Source organism: Lissotriton vulgaris, chromosome 10, assembly GCF_964263255.1.
Source record: "Lissotriton vulgaris chromosome 10, aLisVul1.2, whole genome shotgun sequence".
NCBI classification, from domain to species: domain Eukaryota; kingdom Metazoa; phylum Chordata; class Amphibia; order Caudata; family Salamandridae; genus Lissotriton; species Lissotriton vulgaris.
The window spans coordinates 2,351,781-2,374,802 of NC_141698.1; the positions used below are offsets into that span (position 1 = coordinate 2,351,781).

The 23,022-nt window shown below is 51.0% G+C and overlaps 1 protein-coding gene across 5 annotated transcripts in view; it reads left to right on the top strand.

Moving 5' to 3' along the window:
- Positions 1–23,022, top strand: part of IQSEC2 (IQ motif and Sec7 domain ArfGEF 2) — a 942,770-nt gene that overhangs the window by 640,141 nt on the left and 279,607 nt on the right. Inside the window, exon 1 of one of the 5 annotated variants that reach the window (XM_086940144.1) lies at positions 8,479–8,656. The exons of the other annotated variants lie outside the window; for them this stretch is intronic. Within the exon in view, the coding sequence (XP_086796270.1) occupies positions 8,604–8,656 (53 nt within the window). The 5' untranslated portion in view covers positions 8,479–8,603. Of the gene's footprint in view, positions 1–8,478; positions 8,657–23,022 lie in introns of those variants that run through there. 5 annotated transcript variants of the gene reach the window in all.

Sequence of the window (23,022 nt, forward strand, 5' to 3'; positions counted from 1 at the left end):
AGGGAAGTTACCCTAGATCTACCTCACAAACTGCTTCAGAGATCAATTGCAAATAAGCTTCTGCCTTGTCCACTCTTTTAAAGACCCTAATTTTGCTTTTATATATATCTTTTAAGGATGTGGGAAATTTCAATTGTGCAGTTGCGCCCAACTGCCTGAAGGGGTCTAATAATTTCCCTAGCTCCCACTGTCTAGATGCGGTTATTGAAGAGACATCAGACCTGATCTGAAAAGTGATCCCCTCTGCTGATGAAGAGCTGCTGTGTTGAATTAGGTGTTGTTGCCTACGCACACCTGTCCACGGCATAATGACAACAGGGATGCGATGCAGGACAGAGGTGTGACACCTTGTGGAAATCGCAGAAAAGAGAGGCAGGCCACATGACTTGCAAAGACCGCCAAAGCTCAAGAAGCAAAACTCTGTCCATTCGAGAGTCAACAAGTAAGAAGCTAATTGTATACGCCTTGAGTTAATGCCATGGACCATCACCCCCAAAGAGGACACTGGTCACAGAAACATTGTAACAATGTTGCTCTTTTAGGCACTTCTCTCTCTCTTTGTGTGGCAACTAATGACCCCACAAATCGAGACAGAAGTATGCCAAATGTTGCATTCTTTTTTTTTTTTTTTTTTTAAACCTTTATTGCAAGAAAAGCATTACAATTACAGACCTACAACCACAGAGGCCGGCCAGTAGCAATAAATACCAAATTCAAAGTGTTACACAGCTCATCAGCCGACAACCCTTGGGCCCGGCAGCGATACCATATGGTAATATAGAAAACCTGTAGTGATAGGAGGATAAACGAAAGGTTTCACATTTTGTATTTTATAAACACACACTCAAACAAAAAATTTCGAGGCAATAGACTATACATTTTAGTGGCTGTCTCAAACAGTAGGGGGAGCGACCCAGCTAAAGGAGCTAATGTAGTGAAGGATGAAGGATCTCGAAGAGGGAAGGGTGGCCGAGAGTAGGCAAGCAAATCATACACATTAAGAAGTAGATAACATGGAATGCACGGTCAAGGGGATAGCGGAATGTCAGAGACTTCTACGAAAGGGGGGGTGCAAATCTCACCACGATACGAATTCCATTGGCCCCATATCCTCCCCCACTTCTTGGGCCTGCCACGGGCAACATATACGGTTTTTTCTCTGAACATGCACCAATCCATGTTTTCTTCCCATGTTGAAACTAAAGGTGTCCTTGGAGACCACCACAGTTGGGCTATGTCCCTTTTCGCAATCATGTTGCCGAGGGTGGCCCATTGAGTCTGAGCAACACTGTAATCATTCGGCTCCCAGATGTTTAACAGACAGCGTCTGGCCTCTGGCAATAACGCAACACCCGTCACCTCTTCCATAACAGCATGCACTCGATTCCAAAACAGCGCAACATCCGGACATTCCCATATAATGTGAAGAAAAGTAGCTAGCATACCGCAACCGCGCCTACACAACCGATTCCACAGAATAACCCATACACATCAGGCGTGGACCCGTGACATAGACATGGTGCAAAATCTTCAGTTGCACCAGCCGGAGACGCGCCGAAATCGCGACCTCCTTGGGAGAAAATTTCGTGGCCTGCCAGTCTTTATCATCCAACTCCAATCCATCGCTGGTCCAAGCCCCGCGAAGCTGTACAAGGAGATCCGAGCGGTCATTGTTAAGTTTTTTATAAATGAGAGAAATAGTGCTATCGGGGACATACCCGTCAAGCACTGTATCTTCCAGGGGAGAGGACTCTGGACTAGTGGTTCCGGCTGGGAAGACCGACTCAAGTGCATGGCGGATCTGGATATAGCGGAAGTGCTCCCTATCACTCAATGTATATTCCCGGTTGAGTTCGTCGAAAGTCTTGATTCTGTTCTTCAACCAAAGATCTCCGACCTTACTGATGCCAATGAGGTCCCATTTGTCGAATCCCCTCGTCGTCCAGAGACTGCCCAGTCTCTCCGCCGCGTACAGGGGGGTGGCTCTAGTTAGCTTGTCCGACCACCCCGTGGCCGCAGTCGCACTACCCCACACTCGTACCGCTACCCCAGTGGGGCCAGTCAGATTCTTCCTAGCCGCCCTAGAGTAAAGTGCCCTATAATAGTCGCCTCCCGGTAGCTGCCATCTATCCATTTCGAATGCGGGATTCGGAACAGGACCGTACATTGCATGGTTGACTGCACTCAATTGAGATGCCCAATAATATCGTTTGATATCGGGCAACGCTATGCCGCCATCATACCAGGGTAAAGTCAATTTCGCAAGTGCAATGCGAAGTCGCCCGCTCCACACAAGCTTCCTCTGGAGGCCCTCGATTTCGCGAAAATAGCTGGCAGGCACTAAATCAAGCGTGTTTTGGATGGCGTACAGAAATCGGGGAAGAGACATCATCTTAAAGAGGGCCGCTCTCCCTACCGGGGACAGCGGCAGACTACACCACGCCGCGACATCCGATCTAAGCTGGTCAAGCGGAGGAAGAAAATTTCGCTCATATCGTGCTGCTGAGTCCAACGATATATAAATCCCCAAATACTTAAAACAGACGTGCGAAATCGGAATCGGACAGACGCGGGGCAAGGGAGGCAATTCTCCAGTAAGAGAGTAAATACAGGACTTGGCCCAATGAATAACTAAGCCAGAATTTCTCCCGAAGGAACTCAAAACGTCGAACAAGACTCCCAATGATTTACGAGGGGAAGTGAGGTACAACAATATATCGTCCGCATACAACGATATACGATCCTCGAAGTCAGGAGACCACCTAATGCCTTTAATCGATGGTTCCCACCGAAGCCACGCGGCAAGGGGCTCAAGGGCAAGCGCGAAGAGCAGCGGCGACAGAGGACAGCCCTGCCGTGTGCCTCTTCCGAGAACAAAGGGTTCCAAGGCCCTACCGTTGACTACCACTTGGGCTAGCAGTTGCTCATATAAGAGTCTAACCCACCCGATGAAATTGGGACCAAAACCAAATTTTGCAAGGCCGCCCACAAATATGGCCATTCCACCGTGTCAAAGGCCATCGAGGCATTCAAAGAAACCAAGATGGCCGGCTCACTAAGAGACCCCGCCCTTGCCAGTACGCCGTGAAGACGGCGAAGGTTGAGCGCGGTGTTTCGATGGGGAATAAACCCAGACTGACCCGGGTGTATCAAATCGCTGATCACCTTTATCAGCCGATTTGCCAAACGCTTTGCCAGGATCTTTGGCTCTGCGTTCAGAAGCGAAATCGGCCGGTATGACGAACATTGATCACGGGGCTTCCCATCTTTATGGATGACTACAATGGACGCCAGTCTCTGATCCCGGGGAATGGATCCAAAAATGTTGCATTCTTGAAGAGGCTCTGGGTCTGTTGTGCAGTGCTCCTGCTATGCTAGCGCTGCAAAAAATAAAATGAGATTCTCCCTGTGACTGATGCTCTAATCTCATCCTCCAAGAATTAAGGACAAGGCATTAAACGTTGATGTCAGAGAGAAATATTTGAGGTTGAGATGCACCCTTACAAAACACATTTGTGTGTTTGATTTAGTAGCTGACAATGTTTATCCATCTGTAATAAGAATCTATGCAACGTACACAGTCCCCAAGACTAGTCGCTTCGCATAAGAGCGTTGCCATCACCGCGGGGGCAGGTGTGTTCGTAAGTGCACGTTTAAAAACTCCTACTTTAAATAAATGCTGGGATAAGATCTGTTATAATAAGGCGAACGCTTGTATGTTTTAAAGAAATACACTTTTTTAAATTTTAAAACACATTACCATGTTCTACAATGATGTTTGTTGCATGAGTAACATGCCAATTATTCTCAAGAATCGTCTTCTGCAGGGGCTTTTGGAGCCAGCTCTGGCTCTCAACTCCCTGTTCATGTATTGGCGGGCCCACCTCTAGTTATCTGATGTGCAGCCGCAATGTTGAGGGTTGTTTTAAAATACTGTATTTAAGAATATTCGAAGGCGATGACAGACCTTTGGTCGATCAATGTGCACAAAAAGCTCCCGACTGTATTAAACATAAGCAATTGCTCTTATCAGCTAATAGAAATCGTTCAAAAATTACGAATAAACGGTACCATGTCAGTCGTTCAACAAGTATGACAGTAGGTTACCCCAAATGTACAACACTTTTGTTTAAAGTACAATCTGAATAAAAAGAAAACTGCAACGATAACCCTGTTGTATGGAGCATAAAGGTCCACCTCACTGCTCTAGCCCTTCTTGGCGACCATTTTCAATACTTATTTGGCCTAGACGGATGTTTGCAAACAAGCTGTTCAGTTGTTGCCATAAGCGCCCAGTGGTTCCTGGAGCTGGGGCTGGTTTCCGTCCTCTCTCTAGTAGAGCTGGGTTAGCACCACAACACCTGATATGGCCTTGTTAAAAGGAATGACGAACGAGGTAGGTCGGCACCATGGCTCCCTTGAGAGACAGAGAGGACACATTTCCAGATCAGCACACACACAAAGGGTTGTACAAGGGCTCTCCTTTAGCCCGCCCCCCCTTCGTACCTGTACGTTTGCAGAAATGTTTCACCTCTCTGCAGATAGGGTGTTCGAAGGATGGGTAGTCTGAATCTATAGCAGCATCAAGGCAGGTCCCTTCTGGGCAAAGTGAGAGATGGACCAGGCTAAAGCATTGCTGCTTGGGAGAGGGGGCGCGCAGTGCTGGGTGCAAGAAAGCTATGTTCCCTCTCTCCGTTCCTCTGCTGGGTTGAGGGGACAGGGAGGCACCGTATCGACCATACAAACAAGTCAAAGGTAAGCTAGTGCCCTCCCTGCCATATGAGCCTCGCTCCCTGGCATCACAGCCCAGAGTTGAGTCAATGCTCCCTGTGTGGGAGGAGTAGAAATGGTCTGGGTCCGTGCTGACATCACTGCTGCACATAGGGTAAGGGGCTACCCTTGTGTACTGCAAGGTAGATTTGAGTGCAGCGTCCACACCAAGGCAGACGTCAGTGTATTGAATTATATCGTATTGGAATTGAATTACACTACAGCATACAGTACCCGATTTGAACTACAAGAACTGGTCCGGGTTACTGCACGTATACACCATCACCACGGACAGCTCCCACATTGCAGCCCGATCAATCTGCTTAGATGCATGCCAGTCTGCGCTTCCTTTACCTCAGCTGGTGAGCGTGAGAAGCAAATTATGTCAAATTAACAAAAGATTTATGAGGAAGGTCTGTAGCGACGTAGACTTGTTACTCGGTGTGTAACTTAAACAGGGCATTGTTATGTTACATGCACCAAGCAGATCGTAAACCGACTCCCGCTCTGAAGATTTCACGCCGATAGACCGCTATAAAAGAAAACAAGCGTGGTCGTGAAGGAATACAAGGAATGCAGCTGGCATCCGGCCGCGCTGCTGCTCGCTCCCAAGCTCCCTAGGCCAGGGGAGTTAACATTTGGAGAGAAGGCGAGACATGCACCCGCCTTTGGCCAATTGCATACTGTCTTTCTTAAAAAGATGCACGCAAAGGCCAATAGCGGAGAATGAAAAAAAAAGCACATGCACAAGTGTGTGTTCCCAGTTTAAAGCCCTTACTAGAAGCCTCGCAGAGCAGCGCATGCGCGCGCTCTCAGGCGAGACCTAAAATACAGGAAACAAATACACAACTAATTCAATATTTTATTTAACTCACAATTACATTTTTTATGTAATGGATGGAGCTCTTCTAAACTCAGTTGAGCTCACTCATCGTCCATACCATATTCTGCTTCATGCCCGTGCACCCCTCCCACAAATCAATCTGAGGATACTAGCTTCATCTTTAACCTCCAATTTCAAAATGTCTTCACATTTACATAATGTTTTACATTTTTAAATGTTGCTTCTTTATGTACACATTATTAATCCGTTAATATATGTTTAATATATTGAATTTTCTAAGCAGTCCCGGGCTCCCCCCCAAGTGGGCTTACCGGCCCCCAGGGGTCCCTGGACCACAGGTTAACAATCACTGGTACAGCATACACCCTATGTGAGTACGTACACATGAATGGATGGGGGTTACAGAGCTCTGGTTCAGGGGGGCAGTCCAGGCCTGCTCATATGTGCTAATGTCCCAGTTGTAATCTTTTAGACTTCGTCATACAAAAAGCATTCCAATATGGCGTCTGGTGCATACCAAGGCGTCATGCACTGCCCGTCTGTGTATGCCCCAGGGTTACCTGTCTGTCTGTCCTTCCATCCACTGCCGGTACCCCTGTCTGCATGTACACCGAAGGTGCCTCTCTGCCCCTATCTGTGCTGGAAACACTGTGCCCCTGTCTGCATGTCCCTGTCTATCCATGACACACTGCCCGGTCTACGTGCCCCGGCCCCCTAGGGGGCCTCTGTGCCCCTGTCTATCATGGGCACACTGTGCCCCTGTCTATCCCTGGCACACTGCCCCTGTCTCTCCCTGGCACTCTGCCTTGTCTGGCTGTACCCCCTAAGGTGCCTCTGCACCCCTGTCTCTCCCTGGCACTCTGCCCCTGTCTGTCCCTGGCACTCTGCCCCTGGCTGCATGCCCCAGGGGTGCCCCTGTCTCTCCCTGGCACTCTGCCCTGTCTGGCTGTACCCCCTAAGGTGCCTCTGCACCCCTGTCTCTCCCTGACACTCTGCCCCTGTCTGTCCCTGGCACTCTGCCCCTGTCTGCATGCCCCAGGGGTGCCCCTGTCTCTCCCTGGCACTCTGCCCCTGTCTGTCCCTGGCACACTGCCCCTGTCTCTCCCTGGCACTCTGCCTTGTCTGGCTGTACCCCCTAAGGTGCCTCTGCACCCCTGTCTCTCCCTGGCACTCTGCCCCTGTCTGTCCCTGGCACTCTGCCCTGTCTGTCCCTGGCACTCTGCCCCTGGCTGCATGCCCCAGGGGTGCCCCTGTCTCTCCCTGGCACTCTGCCCTGTCTGTCCCTGGCACTCTGCCCCTGGCTGCATGCCCCAGGGGTGCCCCTGTCTCTCCCTGGCACTCTGCCTTGTCTGGCTGTACCCCCTAAGGTGCCTCTGCACCCCTGTCTCTCCCTGGCACTCTGCCCCTGTCTGTCCCTGGCACTCTGCCCCCGTCTGCAGGCCCCAGGGGTGTCCCTGTCTCTCCCTGGCACTCTGCCCCTGTCTGTTCCTGGCACTCTGCCCCTGGCTGCATGCCCCAGGGGTGCCCCTGTCTCTCCCTGGCACTCTGCCCTGTCTGGCTGTACCCCCTAAGGTGCCTCTGCACCCCTGTCTCTCCCTGACACTCTGCCCCTGTCTGTCCCTGGCACTCTGCCCCTGGCTGCATGCCCCAGGGGTGCCCCTGTCTCTCCCTGGCACTCTGCCCTGTCTGGTTGTACCCCCTAAGGAGCCTCTGCCCCCCTCTGCTCCGCGGCTCTCCGCGGTCCCCCGCCGCAGCTCCCTGAAGCCCGGCCTTCAGTAACCAGGCGCTGCCGGGGCCCCAGGGGCCCCGTTGCCAGGCTCTCGGAGGAGCCGGGGCGGGTAGAGTCTCCTCGGCTCTCAGGGCCGGAGGAGGAGACGGAGGAGGAGCCGCCCAGCCCCGGAGAGAGAGAGCTGGAGGAGGAAACAAACAGCAGCACTTCCCGGACTAGCAGCAGCAGCAGGCCCCGGAGCCCCCCTCCTCCTCCCCCCGCACCCCCAGACTCTCAGGAGGAGCCCCGGAGCCCCCCGGACTCACAGAGCTCTCTGGACTCACAGGAGGGTCCCCAGACTCACAGGAGGGGCCCCAGACTCACAGGAGCTCCCTGGACTCACAGGAGGGGTCCTGGACTCACAGGAGGGGCCCCAGACTCACAGGAGCTCCCTGGACTCACAGGAGGGACCCCAGACTCACAGGAGCTCCCTGGACTCACAGGAGAGGCCCCAGACTCACGGGAGCTCCCTGGACTCACGGGAGGGGCCCCAGACTCACAGGAGCTCCCTGGACTCACAGGAGAGGCCCCAGACTCACAGGAGCTCCCTGGACTCACAGGAGGGGTCCCAGACTCACAGGAGCTCCCTGGACTCACAGGAGCTCCCTGGACTCACAGCAGGAGTCCCTGCTCGGACGGCCAGTACACTGGAGCTTTTTGGACTCTCCCCATGGGGCCCCCACCCCTCCCCCGGGCTCTTAGACCCGGATCCTGCTGAGCAGCCCCTGCCCTCGCCCGGTCCTTAGCCTGCTCTACAGAGCTGCCCCCTGCATGGGATGCCCCCCCCCCCCACTCTAACAACAGCCCCTGCCCCCCCTAGGAGCTGTCCCAGCCCCCCTCAGAGCTGCCCCTGCCCCCCTCAGAGCTGCATCTGCCCCCCCTCAGAGCTGCCCCTGCCCCCTCTCAGAGCTGCCCCTGCCCCATCTCAGAGCTGCCCCTGCCCCCTCTCAGAGCTGCCCCTACCCCCTCCCACTCCTGTCCCTGACTCCCTGCCCCCGAGAGCTGCCCCTGCCCCCTCCCACTCCCACTCCCAGAACTGCTCCTGCCACCGAGAGCTGCCCCATCCACTCCCAGAGCTGCCCCTGCCCCCCAGAGCTGCCCCTGCCCCCGAGAGCTGCCCCATCCACTCCCAGAGCTGCGCCTGCCCTAGCCTACCCTTTGCCCTGTCGGCCCAGCTCGCACCAGCACCCCATCCTTCCGGGGGGGCCGCAGGAGCTGAACATGAGGAAGAAGAAGCCGCAGGAAAAGTTGCCCCCCCGGGCTGCTGTGTACATGTGAGTGTGGGGGGGGGGGGGGGGGGGGCACCTGGGGGAGGGCACTGCCCAGCTGACTCTGCCCTGCTCCCTGGCAGCAGGTCAGGCTGGGTGATGTAAAGGTGGGCGGGGCTAGAGGGTGGCAGTCTTCACTGCGCGGGGGGGGGGGGGGGGGGTAAATATGGGCTCACAGGCCTCTGTGGCCCGCGCCTGAGAGGTGCGCACCTGTGGGAAGAGGGGGCTTACAGGCCTCTGTGGCCCCTGGCTGGCATATAGGGTCCTGGGGGTGTTTTCGGGCGCCTCTCGCCCTGCCTCGAGGTGCTATGCTCTGGGTAAACAGAGCTCTACGCACTGTCCCCTGGGCCCCCACCTCCCGGCTGCGGCTGCATATCCCTGTAACCCCCCCCCCCCCCCCCTCCCGAGAGGGCGGCTTATCTGTGGGGCCAGACTTTAGTGCAGAGGCCACAGCAGGCAACTCTCGTTCACTGGACAGGCGGTATCCCCAACCCCCACTGGGCACACGGCTGCCCCACCCCCATGGGCACACTGCTGCCCCACCCCATGGGCACACTGCTGCCCCACCCCATGGGCACACTGTGCCTTACCCCCATTGGCACACTGCTGCCCCACCCCTATGGGCACACAGCTGCCCCACCCCCCACTGGGCACACGGCTGCCCCACCCCCATGGGCACACGGCTGCCCCACCCCCATGGGCACACTGCTGCCCCACCCCATGGGCACACTGTGCCTTACCCCCATTGGCACACTGCTGCCCCACCCCTATGGGCACACTGATGCCCCACCCCATGGGCACACTGTTACCCCACCCCATGGGCACACTGTGCCTTACCCCCATGAGCACACAGCTGTCCCACGGTAGGGGTACACTTCTGCCCCACCACCCAAGGGCACAGTGCTGCCCAGCACCATTAGCACACTGCTGCCCCACCTCATGGGCACATGGCTGCCCCACCTCCATGGGCACACTGCTGCTCTACACCCATGGGCACACTGCTGCCCCACCTAATGGGCACACAGCTGCCCCACCCCCATGGACACAGTGCTACCCACCGCCATTAGCACACGGCTGCCCCACCCCCATGGGCACACAGCTGCCCCACCCCCATGGGCACACAGCTGCCCCACCCCCATGGGCACACTGCTGCCCCACTTCACATGGGCACACTGTGCCTTACCCCCATGAGCACACAGCTGTCCCACGGCAGGGGTACACTTCTGCCCCACCACCCACGGGCACAGTGCTGCCCAGTACCATTAGCACACTGCTGCCCCACCTCATGGGCACACTGCTGCTCTACACCCATGGGCACACTGCTGCCCCACCTAATGGGCACACAGCTGCCCCACCCCCATGGACACAGTGCTGCCCACCGCCATTAGCACACGGCTGCCCCACCCCCATGGGCACACAGCTGCCCCACCCCCATGGGCACACAGCTGCCCCACCCCCATGGGCACACTGCTGCCCCACCCCATGGGCACACTGTGCTTTACCCCCATTGGCACACTGCTGCCCCACCCCTATGGGCACACTGATGCCCCACCCCATGGGCACACTGTTACCCCACCCCATGGGCACACTGTGCCTTACCCCCATGAGCACACAGCTGTCCCACGGCAGGGGTACACTTCTGCCCCACCACCCACGGGCACAGTGCTGCCCAGCACCATTAGCACACTGCTGCCCCACCTCATGGGCACATGGCTGCCACACCTCCATGGGCACACTGCTGCTCTACACCCATGGGCACACTGCTGCCCCACCTAATGGGCACACAGCTGCCCCACCCCCATGGACACAGTGCTGCCCACCGCCATTAGCACACGGCTGCCCCACCCCCATGGGCACACAGCTGCCCCACCCCCATGGGCACACAGCTGCCCCACCCCCATGGGCACACTGCTGCCCCACTTCACATGGGCACACTGCTGCCCCACCCCCATTGGCACACAGCTGCCCCATCCCCATGGACACAGTGCTGCCCACCGCGATTAGCACACGGCTGCCCTACCCCCATGGGCACACTGCTGCCCCACTCCACATGGGCACACAGCTGCCCCACCCCCATGGGCACACTGCTGCCCCACTCCACATGGGCACACTGCTGCCCCACCCCCATGGGCACACTGCTGCCCCACCCCACATGGGCACATGGCTGCCCCACCTCATGGGTACACCTCAGCCCCCCCCCCCTTGGGCACACAGCTGCCCCACCTAATGGGCACACAGCTGCCCCAACCCCATTGGCACATTGTTGCCCATGCATGGCGTCTGCAGTGTGACAGGGCTAAGGAGTACCTCTGAAAGGGTTTCTTGCGCCTGTAGGAGGTACAGGCCAGATTTTAGGAAGGCGGCTGAGCATATAGTAGAGGGGTGCAGAGGTGCCCATCCGGGGCCCCAGCTGTGCTAAAGGGAAGGGGCACACCTCCCTTCTGTAAGTGAAATCATCTGCCTTTTTAGGTCGAGCCTGGGCACGCATGCGCTGCTCTGTGAGGCATGCTGTATTCGAGTATGGACTTGAAGCCCCACCTTCTCCACGCCCCTATTTGTCATTGGCTTGTGTCGTTGTCCTTCGTAAATGCTGCCTTCAGATTCGTTAATAGGCTTGATAGTACCTTCTTAGTACAGCCTTGTCTTAATTTGTAACCTCCCATGAGGACTGGCCCTTTTACTGCGGTTGTTACACAGTATGTCTTAGATTGGTAATCTCAATGGGGTAAACCAGTAATGCGCAGAACCTGGGGATAGGTACAGTATAGGAACAGTGGTTCTGCCACCTAATAACTAAACTTATGTGTCCCCCTATCGATGGGACTCTCAACTTAAGTTTTAAAAACGCACAACACAGAAGAAGTGACAATTTAAATTTAAAAAAAACCTTTTGTAGTTGAAAATTATTTTGTTAGTTAAAGACAATAACCAAACGACATTATTCAACATACACAACAAATACACATGGATATTTACAATAGTAACATAGTGAGACTGACTACACACATCACAATACTACACAATTTTTACAAAAAGAATGAAAAAAACATGAAACATCAGTATCTTTGATAAATTACTAGCAACCAACGGCACCCTAGAAAGACCTCTTATATTATATGAGTCTGGCTGGGCAAGAAACGGTAGATCTGGAACGTCGACGTTTCGACCCCTATTGGCATGTGCGTGTCATTAACATCACAGTGGGGTCTTCATCAGGACAAAAACTGTTTTGTATGCCCTTCAAGATTATATCAAGAACCACAGCAGGTTATCCAGTACATTCTCTCATAAGGATATCAATTTATACCCGTAGTATCTGCCGTATCCATATAAGGTATCCAAAAGGATATTCCATTATTCAGTGGCATATAGCTTCCAGTCGATCTCCGGAGTGCCACGCTCGGAGACAGCAAGCAGATTCAATGTCAATCAAATTATATCAACCGAAACCTAGTCCAACTTAGGTCTGTGCAGTCCCAATATAATAATTTAGCAATTCAGTTCTCCAGCAAGACTTGAAGAAGGGAGGTTGTCCATGTACTGGGAGACCGGACAGACATTGGGAATAAGGTGGATCTTGTCTTGGATCATGAAAATGTTTAGAAGAAAGTATAAAAGTGTGAACCCTTGAATCCATCTATCAGCGACCCTACAAGGGAAAAGAGATTCTTTGGGTAACGCTTGGGTCCCCTGCGTGTAACTGTCATGTTGATGCCTTTCCTCTCCGATTGGCTCAGAAGACTTGGAGCTGTTTTTGGACATGTGGGATCTTTTGTGTGGTGGGAGAAAAATAGATGAGGGGCACGTATGTCAGGCTGAGGTGTAGATGTATTATGTATGGGATTTATAAAGCGCTGGAACCCCCCCCCCCCGTAGGGGTATCTCTATGCTGCCAGAGAGAGAAGGTACAGGACGAGCACCAATCGGTCCTGGAATAGTTCAGTCTTCAGGAGTTTCCTGAACCGGAGCAGACCAGGGCTCTTGCGAGCACCTCCGGCAGAGTTTTCCAATATTTGGGAACAAGGTTTGCAACAGTTCCACCACCTGTTCGTAATTTCCTATAGCGGGGGACCACAAGCAGCCCTTTACCTTCGGATCTAAGCAGTCTGCTCTGACAGTAAACTTTGAACATGTCTACCATAAAGCGCTTTATGGGCGAGGAAACAAAGTACTCAAGTACTCCAAGAGGACACGTGTCTGAGACAGGCATGTGCTGAAGAGTACTATTTAAAAATGTATTAGAGGGCGTGATGCTGCAATCCTAAAGTCACAGATGTGGGAGCTTTACTCAATGTGTTTTTTCCGTATTTGAAAGCCATCTGAGGCCAGTGATATAAGAAGTGTCCATTCCATGCACCCTGCATTCTGGCAGGATCAGGGGCTTCCACAGCTCCAGCATTGATACATGCTTAGTTGAATGTTGTGTTGAGTTGTGTTTGTAACTCACCAACTCCAGCTGGTCCAGGGGTTAGGGATGGACCATGCGTCCTGGTGCGGACCAGACTCTCAAACATTGGATTCAACGTTTTCAGCAACAGATTGAACCACTGGCCTGACTTGGAGGGTAAATTGCACTCTGCACGTCCCCGACTACACCCAAGATGTAGTGTATGTCAATGTCAACATGCCTACAACGCTGGTGTAATCTACCCCTTGAAAAAAACGAAAACAATGAAAACAGCAAAAACAACTGGAAAGGATTGTATCCATTTGGCCATTCGTTGAACCAATCCAAACGTCTTAATCTCCGGGCGAAGGGCAGTGAAGCTCATGACGACACAGGTTCTATGTTCGCAATTGTTAATTCTGATCTATATTTTACATTATATTTAGGCTTTCCTGTTTTCAGTTTCTATTTTTGGTAAATTCTGGTGTAGTTTTTTCAGTGTTTTCAAGTGATTTCAATACCCTGAAAAAACTGGTTATCAGTGGTTACACATTTTTGCGCCATTAAAAACAACAGAAACTGTGTTTTTCTGGTGTTTATGGAACTTTTTGCTTTTATCATTGCATGCAAGGTATATAGACAGTGTACGTACAGTGTAAATGAGGTCCAAATACATTTTTACAAATCAAACTTATCGTAGTACACCATACAATACTTCTTCAGTGAGTCTTTGGTCAAGTGCATGCTTTCTCTTTCCTTCCAATGTAAACTTTTTTCTGTGAAAAGGCCCTCTCACCATTGGCACTTGAGACCGGCAACGCCAATTTAGCCAGTATACAGTTTTCTCTGGCCACTGACATAGCTTTCTATGCCAATACTGGTGCACCTGAAGATTGAGATTCTCTGCGACAGGTTCTGCAACCTACCCGTTGAACTGGGCGCATATGACCTCAGAGTTATTGAAGCAGTCAAAAATGAGACAGCACTTTGAAACTCTGGAGAAAATGGCCTTTTACAGAAGGGATCTACAACTTGTGCAGAGTACCACAGTGAGGCTTTATTGACTTCAAATGCCGTGGTTGGTGAAGGGACATTTCTCATACATTGTAAAATAAAAGTTCCTGAATTGCTCCTCAACATTTCTTTGCTTACCAAGTGATAAGCACTCTAACATGGAATATGTTGCAGTGCCAAAGTCACTAAAAGTGTCGCCCAGCCTACTCTACATCAATTATGTTGAACACTTGGTAGACAAGGGTGTTTTCTGACTCTAGTTTCTTTATTATGTCCACTACAGCAGTCATGCTTTCCTTTAAAAATTTGAGAATGTAGTAGAGTGTACTTTTTTGAAATCACTATCAATATGCAACAAAAGATCCTCACATTTCTTGCCTTTGGCATCATCACTTAGCAAAAGTTCTGTAAACCGTTGCCACATGGCTAATATAGCATTCATGGCTCTAGGACTGAGAACCACCAGCTAGGTGACATAGTTGGGAGGACTCTTTCTTTGATGCCACAAAAAGCACACAATGAGAAATATTTACATTTTAGTTTTCGTGCATTAAAAACCAGTTCACCAGACTGTACTAAAAAGTCAATAGCGTTCTTCATTAAATCTGAAGATTGTAACATGCTTTCAGCATTCCATCTAACAAGAGGCAAGGGTCTCTTACAGGGAAGCACTTTAGCTCAGGTATTCGTGTGACAGGTCATCACACAACTTTTTCATATACGTTGCTGAATACAAGCAAATACAAACAAAATCACTCCAATCTTTGTTGCACTTGGTAAGAACGTTTGCAGCAGCATTCCAAGGGACACTGCTTTACATGTTTTCCAAAAGTCTGGTGTCATGTTTTCACCAGCATCCCAGATGCTTTGTGACTGCACTCTTTTCACATATAACTGTCACTATACCTTGTATTGAATGTTTAAAGCCTGAGGTGTTGGCAGTTCACCTACTATCAATACTGACTCAATAGAAACTGGGGGCTGATGTATCAAGGGTTTTTACCCATTCTCTGTGGGTAAATGTGATGGTACATATTGCTAAAGATTCTTATGAAACCTATCTGTTTACTATCAGTCAAAGACTCAAACGTAGCAAAAAAATCAAATATGATTTTGATATTACCTGATTCTTTACAGTTTATAAAATAAATAAACACCTAAAACATGCTTCTAACCCCTGTATCTTTAGACCAAAGACCACAAAACTGGTAAAAGGAAGAAGAAACAATATTTAGTGACATCCCTTAACAACAAAACTCAAGCAGAATACTGCTACCTTATATAACAAAGTTACATTGTATTGCCCCCTTCAGGAAAAAATTAAAATGGCTCACTCTCCTTTTCTTTTCTTTTAATGGCATTTAGTTTGTGGTTGTGCAGTTTTTTTTCAGTGTTTATTTGTTTTTCACTGGTGAGGTCTATTTCCCTTCTGGTGGGGTTTTATCAGTTATTAAAGGTTTAAACCTAAAACTGGACAGCCTAATTATATTCTAATATGGCAACGAGCTCTGCCGTCCTTGTCTGCATGGCCTTGTCCGCTTCTCTTCCTGAGTTCCTGCTGCTGCTACCTTCCAGCTGTTGACGAGCGAGTCAAGTGTAATGACACATTGTGATTGGTGCTTGCTGATTTCTGGTAGTACAGCCTTCCCTCCCTTTAGAACGCTTTTTGATCTTTTTTTAGATGTGCCCTATTCTCTAATCAAAGCGTTTATTGAAAATGTAATGGAAACAAGTGTTGATTGGCTGTTTATAGACCCCTTCTGTTGAGGCATCCTTGATTGGAAGAGGGGAGTTGAGCAGGGGCGGTTGTGTTCCTCAGTTGTCTACACACAGCCATACTTGGTTGGAAGTGGGTAGCTGGGGCAGTTGTGTTCCTCAGTTGTATACACAGCCACACTTGGTTGGAAGTGGGGAATTGGGACCGTTGTGTTCCTCAGTTAGTTGTGCTCACACAGCAACACTTGGTTGGAAGCGGGGAGCTGGGGTGGTTGTATTCATCAGTTAGTTTTGTTCAAATAGCAACACTTGGTTGAAAGCGGGGAGCTGGGGTGGTTGCGTTCATCAGTTAGTTGTGTTCACACAGCAACACTTGGTTGAGTTGATTGATGTTGTGGTATCTGCAGGCGGCCTTCTCAAGTTGCTGTTACTCCTTGGGAGTGGATGCGACTAAAGGTGTTTGCTTGTTCAGCTGTTACTATGGGAGGGTCATCCAAAGGTCACCCGAAGGTCATCCTCTTTACAAGGGGTGTAACATTTGTGTGATTTACTTTTACGTAATTATGCAAAATGTGAGGAAAATTCACAAATGACCTGAAATTATGCACAATGATAAGGACGCAATTATTGCTAAAAAGATTGTGTAAAAAAGCGACAGCGCCGCAAAGAGCAGCTGCTCTTCTTTTAGTCGCTCGCTTGTTCCCGTCTGCTTGTGCTAAGGTCACGTGAGCAGCTTGTGTTTACGCGAGGTGACAAAACACTAACACCAAAATGTTGGGAATGTCATGCAACGAGATTAAAGAGAAATTACGCAAGATTACCCTGGCGTAATAGAGATGGTATCTGGGCCTAGCTCCTCCTTCCGAGAGACAAACTTTTAATAAATTACTGATAAAAAACAGTGTTTCGCTTAAAGGTGGCCCTGCAGCTTGAAAGCTCACCTGAACGAATCCTGCTCATGCTAAGCAATGGATAATAGACCAACCTGTCTAAATAACAAGCACTGGCAAAGCTAATTAGCCTGGTAGTGGCTGACATCCTTTTGGCTTCATCAATGCTTATTTTGTTTTGGTATTGCTTTTGTATAACTTTATTGTTGAGGAAGCTGCTGTATCTTCACTAATATAAAGAAATACAGCTCAAAGCAAGCATATTTGTGCCTCAAAGAGCACATATTTCCATAGTAGCCTCTAGCATTAGGCACTACTCTTTGTCCGGTGTCTTTGCTTTGCTGAGGAGCGCGAACAGCAAACGGAGACATAAAATTCCAAGAAAATGTCATGCTAGGTGGCAACGATCACACCAGTTTCCACCCAGTAACAGTGATAGACCACGAAGGGATGTGATATTTTGCACATTTTACTAGACTCTCTAAGAGTTCTTGATGCACGGAAACTGTGTGTACGGCCAATCTTTCTAAAATAGGAGGTTGGGAATCGTGTGTGGGCAGCAGATTTGTTAACTGAAATGCACTCATTAGATGTAGCATGTGTAATAGGGACGTTTATGCTTCAAGTTAAGCAAGGCTCTAGCAGTGCATGGGAGTTGAAAGCTCTGGCTATTCATATGACGGCTGTAGATGGGCATATAGTAGCAATATCAGGGCACAAGAAGCCCTAGCAGGGCATGCGAGGCTCTACCTGAACACATGAGGCGGTAGCTGGGCATGTGAGGCTGTAGCTGGGCATGTGAGGCTCTAGCTGGGCATGTGAGGCTCTTACTGGGCATGCGAGGCTCTAGCTGGGCACATGAGGTTCTAGAAGTGCATGTGAGGCTCTACCTGAGCACATGAGGCTGTAGCTGGGCATGTGAGTCTCTTGCTGGGCATGTGAGGCTCTAGCTGGGCATGTGAGGCTCTAGCTGGGCATGTGAGGCTCTAGAAGGACATGTGAGGCTCTAACTGGGCATGTGAGGCTCTGACTGGGCATGTGAGGCTCTAACTGGGCATGTGAGGCTCTAGCTGGGCATGTGAGGCTCTGACTGGGCATGTGAGGCTCTAACTGGGCATGTGAGGCTCTAGCTGGGCATGTGAGGCTCTGACTGGGCATGTGAGTCTCTAACTGGGCATGTGTGGCTCTAGAAGGACATGTGAGGCTCTAACTGGGCATGTGAGGCTCTAGCTGGGCATGTGAGGCTCTAGCTGGGCATGTGAGGCTCTAACTGGGCATGTGTGGCTCTAGAAGGACATGTGAGGCTCTAACTGGGCATGTGAGGCTCTAGCTGGGCATGTGAGGCTCTGACTGGGCATGTGAGGCTCTAACTGGGCATGTGAGGCTCTAACTGGGCATGTGAGGCTCTAGCTGGGCATGTGAGGCTCTGACTGGGCATGTGAGGCTCTAACTGGGCATGTGTGGCTCTAGAAGGACATGTGAGGCTCTAACTGGGCATGTGAGGCTCTAGCTGGGCATGTGAGGCTCTAGCTGGGCATGTGAGGCTCTAACTGGGCATGTGTGGCTCTAGAAGGACATGTGAGGCTCTAGCTGGGTATGTGAGGCTCTAGCTGGGCATGTGAGGCTCTAGCTGGGCATGTGAGGCTCTGACTGGGCATGTGAGGCTCTAACTGGGCATGTGAGGCTCTGACTGGGCATGTGAGGCTCTAACTGGGCATGTAAGGCTCTAACTGGGCATGTGAGGCTGTAGCTGGGCATGTGAGGCTCTTGTTGGGCATGTGAGGCTCTTGCTGGGCATGCGAGGCTCTGACTGGGCATGTGAGGCTCTAACTGGGCATGTGAGGCTCCAGCTTGGTATGTGAGGCTTTAGCAGGTGTGCAAGGCATTAGCTGGGAGTTGGAAGCTCTGGCTATTCATATGAGGGCTGTAGCTGGGCATATAGTAGCAATATCAGGGCACAAGAAGCCCTAGCTGGGCATGTGAGGCTCAGGTAGGTGTGCAAAGCTCTACCTGAGCACGTGAGGCTGTAGCTGGGCATGTGAGGCTCTAGCTGGTCACATGAGGCTCTAGCTGGGCATGTGAGGCTCTAGCTGGGCACTTGATGCTCTTGCTGGGCATGTGAGGCTCTAGCTGGTCACATGAGGCTCTAGCTGGGCATGTGAGGCTCTAGCTGGGCACATGAGGCTCTAGCTGGGCATGTGAGGCTCTAGCTGGGCACGAAAGGCTCTAGATGCGCACGTGAGGCTCAGGTAGGTGTGCAAAGCTCTAGCTGGGCACGTGAGGCTCTAGCTGGGCACGTGAGGCTCTAGCTGGGCACGTGAGGCTCTAGCTGGGCACTTGATGCTCTAGCTGGGCATGTGAGGCTCTAGCCTCAGTATGTCAGGCTCTAGCTTCAGCACGTGAGGCACCGGCTGGGCACGTGAGCCTTTAGCTTCAGCACGTGAGGCTCCGGCTGGGCACATGAGGCTCTAGCTTCAGCATGTCGGGCTTCAGCTGGGCATGTGATGGGCTAGGCATTCAGGTTGCACTTGGACAAGTATTCCAGTAATTGAGTTAAATGTTTACCAAACATATATCAGACTTTGTTGCCTTTTTTAAAACAATATTTGATATATTGTGGTGTTACAATCCTTCTAAGGAGCAAAAGCTACTCTCCTCTCTTTGTAAAGTGAGGGAATGTCCCTGCCCGCGGTGGCATTGACTGAAAGCAGGACTAGAGGTAAACTGGAAATCAGTCCAGGTAAATATATAGACCCTGTTTAAATGTTTCTTTGTAAACTGCCTAGTTTTATCTGTTCTTGGAATTATCCCTTAAATCTGCATGAAACCATGAAGTCTTGGTAGAGTTGACAGTTGAATAGCAGAAGGCTCTCAAAAACAACCTTTTCTTTGGAACGAGGAACTTCTAAAAACTGCTTTATCGCTGCAACACAGACTAGACTCCCAGACAGACTGCTGCTAACTTCCTGGTCACTCAGAGTGATAATAACTGCACACTTATATCTTAGTTGATTTTTTGAAACACCCTCCTGCATCCATCCTGCCTTGTGAAGAATGTCTCAGTCACACAGTTGATACCATACTCCAGCGTACCCTGGTCCTGATGAAGGCTTGGTGCTGCTTTGACATTTCAACCACCAAGGGTTTCAAGTAATGATGGCATCTTCGTGTGGATTATGGGATGTAAGAGCTCAGAGAGGGCGAGCTTTGGAATCAGAGCAGCTCAGAGTGTGTGCAGCCTCTACAATGATGTCATCAATTCTAGGAAGAGCGATAGTTATTTGTTTTGCCTTTTGTGTACTTTGAATAAGTTCCTCTCTAAGTAATGTTCGTATTTTAAAAATGCATCTAGCCATCCGTTGGCTGTATGGCTCATGACATATTGAGGTATTTCAAGAGCTTGGATAATAAATAAAAAAGAATATTTGTTCCCCATGCCTCATATAATTGCAGAAATAAAGTAATCAATGGATATATCTTCTAGAAATCAATGGATGGTAAATTAAATTTATCCTGGAGAATCTTGTAAACTGAGTTTCCATGGTTCTGGGTACCCCTCATATTTCTTAGTCAGGCGTATTTGCTTTGTTAATGCTTGATTTGGAGGTGTTACGTTATCTAGCATGTCCCACCCAGAGCTCACAGTGGCAGTCATCGGGGGAGGTGGAGCTCAGACGCCTCTGGTCTCCGGCCTGTTTGCTTTGTCAATGCTTGTTTTGTATGGTGTTACATTATCGAGCATGTCCCACCCAGAGCTGACAGTGGCAGTCATCGGGGGAGGTGGAGCTCAGACGCCTCTGGTCTCCGGCCTGTTTGCTTTGTCAATGCTTGTTTTGTATGGTGTTACATTATCGAGCATGTCCCACCCAGAGCTGACAGTGGCAGTCATCGGGGGAGGTGGAGCTCAGACGCCTCTGGTCTCCGGCCTGTGTACTTTGTCAATGCTTGTTTTGTATGGTGTTACATTATCGAGCATATCCCTCCCAGAGCTCACAGTGGCAGTCATCGGGGGAGGTGGAGCTCAGAGGCCTCTGGTCTCCGGCCTGTTTGCTTTGTCAATGCTTGTTTTGTATGGTGTTACATTATCGAGCATATCCCTCCCAGAGCTCACAGTGGCAGTCATCGGGGGAGGTGGAGCTCAGACGCCTCTGGTCTCCGGCCTGTGTACTTTGTCAATTCTTGTTTTGTATGGTGTTACATTATCGAGCATATCCCACCCAGAGCTCACAGTGGCAGTCATCGGGGGAGGTGGAGCTCAGACGCCTCTGGTCTCCGGCCTGTGTACTTTGTCAATGCTTGTTTTGTATGGTGTTACATTATCGAGCATATCCCACCCAGAGCTGACAGTGGCAGTCATCGGGGGAGGTGGAGCTCAGACGCCTCTGGTCTCCGGCCTGTTTGCTTTGTCAATGCTTGTTTTGTATGGTGTTACATTATCGAGCATGTCCCACCCAGAGCTGACAGTGGCAGTCATCGGGGGAGGTGGAGCTCAGAGGCCTCTGGTCTCCGGCCTGTTTGCTTTGTCAATGCTTGTTTTGTATGGTGTTACATTATCGAGCATATCCCACCCAGAGCTCACAGTGGCAGTCATCGGGGGAGGTGGAGCTCAGACGCCTCTGGTCTCCGGCCTGTGTACTTTGTCAATGCTTGTTTTGTATGGTGTTACATTATCGAGCATATCCCACCCAGAGCTGACAGTGGCAGTCATCGGGGGAGGTGGAGCTCAGACGCCTCTGGTCTCCGGCCTGTTTGCTTTGTCAATGCTTGTTTTGTATGGTGTTACATTATCGAGCATGTCCCACCCAGAGCTGACAGTGGCAGTCATCGGGGGAGGTGGAGCTCGGAGGCCTCTGGTCTCCGGCCTGTTTGCTTTGTCAATGCTTGTTTTGTATGGTGTTACATTATCGAGCATATCCCTCCCAGAGCTCACAGTGGCAGTCATCGGGGGAGGTGGAGCTAAGACGCCTCTGGTCTCCGGCCTGTTTACTTTGTCAATGCTTGTTTTGTATGGTGTTACATTATCGAGCATATCCCACCCAGAGCTGACAGTGGCAGTCATCGGGGGAGGTGGAGCTCAGAGGCCTCTGGTCTCCGGCCTGTTTGCTTTGTCAATGCTTGTTTTGTATGGTGTTACATTATCGAGCATATCCCACCCAGAGCTGACAGTGGCAGTCATCGGGGGAGGTGGAGCTCAGAGGCCTCTGGTCTCCGGCCTGTTTGCTTTGTCAATGCTTGTTTTGTATGGTGTTACATTATCGAGCATATCCCACCCAGAGCTGACAGTGGCAGTCATCAGGGGAGGTGGAGCTCGGAGGCCTCTGGTCTCCGGCCTGTTTGCTTTGTCAATGCTTGTTTTGTATGGTGTTACATTATCGAGCATGTCCCACCCAGAGCTGACAGTGGCAGTCATCGGGGGAGGTGGAGCTCAGAGGCCTCTGGTCTCCGGCCTGTTTGCTTTGTCAATGCTTGTTTTGTATGGTGTTACATTATCGAGCATGTCCCACCCAGAGCTCACAGTGGCAGTCATCGGGGGAGGTGGAGCTCAGACGCCTCTGGTCTCCGGCCTGTTTGCTTTGTCAATGCTTGTTTTGTATGGTGTTACATTATCGAGCATATCCCACCCAGAGCTGACAGTGGCAGTCATCGGGGAGATGGAAATCAGAGACCTATGATCTCGGGCCTGTTAGCTTTCCAAGTGCTTGTTTTTTTATGGTGGTACGTGCTTGTTTTGTATGGTGTTACGTTATCCAGCATATCCCACCTATAGCTGACAGTGGCGGGCATCGGGGGAGGTGACGCTCAAAGGCCTCTGGTCTCCGGCAGAGGCCCGGCTCCATATCAATCTCCTGGAGGTGAGGGCCATCCTCCTGCCGCTCAAAGCATTCCTTCCATCCATCAAAGGGAGGCTAGTAAAGGAGCTTATTGACAACACCATCGCCATGAAGAATTGCAACAACCAGCGCGGCGTGGGGTTCGGGACCCTGTGCCAAGAGGCACTATGCCTCTGGAAATGTCTGGGCTGTCAAGGGATCTTCCTCGTGGTGAACCACCTGGTGGGATCTTTGAATGCCAGCTCATCCGTCGACACTAGTAATCACAAGTGGTAGTTACACCCAGAGGTAGCTCAAGATCTCTTCCAATAATGGGGAGAACCTTGTCTCGATCTGGTTGCCACTGCAGAGAACTCTCAATGTCAGCAGTTCTGCACGTTTGAGTTTCCACTGTGCTCCTCCCTGAAGGATGCATTCCACCTAGAATGAAAGGTGGGACTCCTGTACGCCTTCCCACCGATATGACTCCTGGCGTGAGTTCTGAAAAAGATCATTCAGAAATGACCGGGCCCAGTCATTCTAGTAGCCTAACTT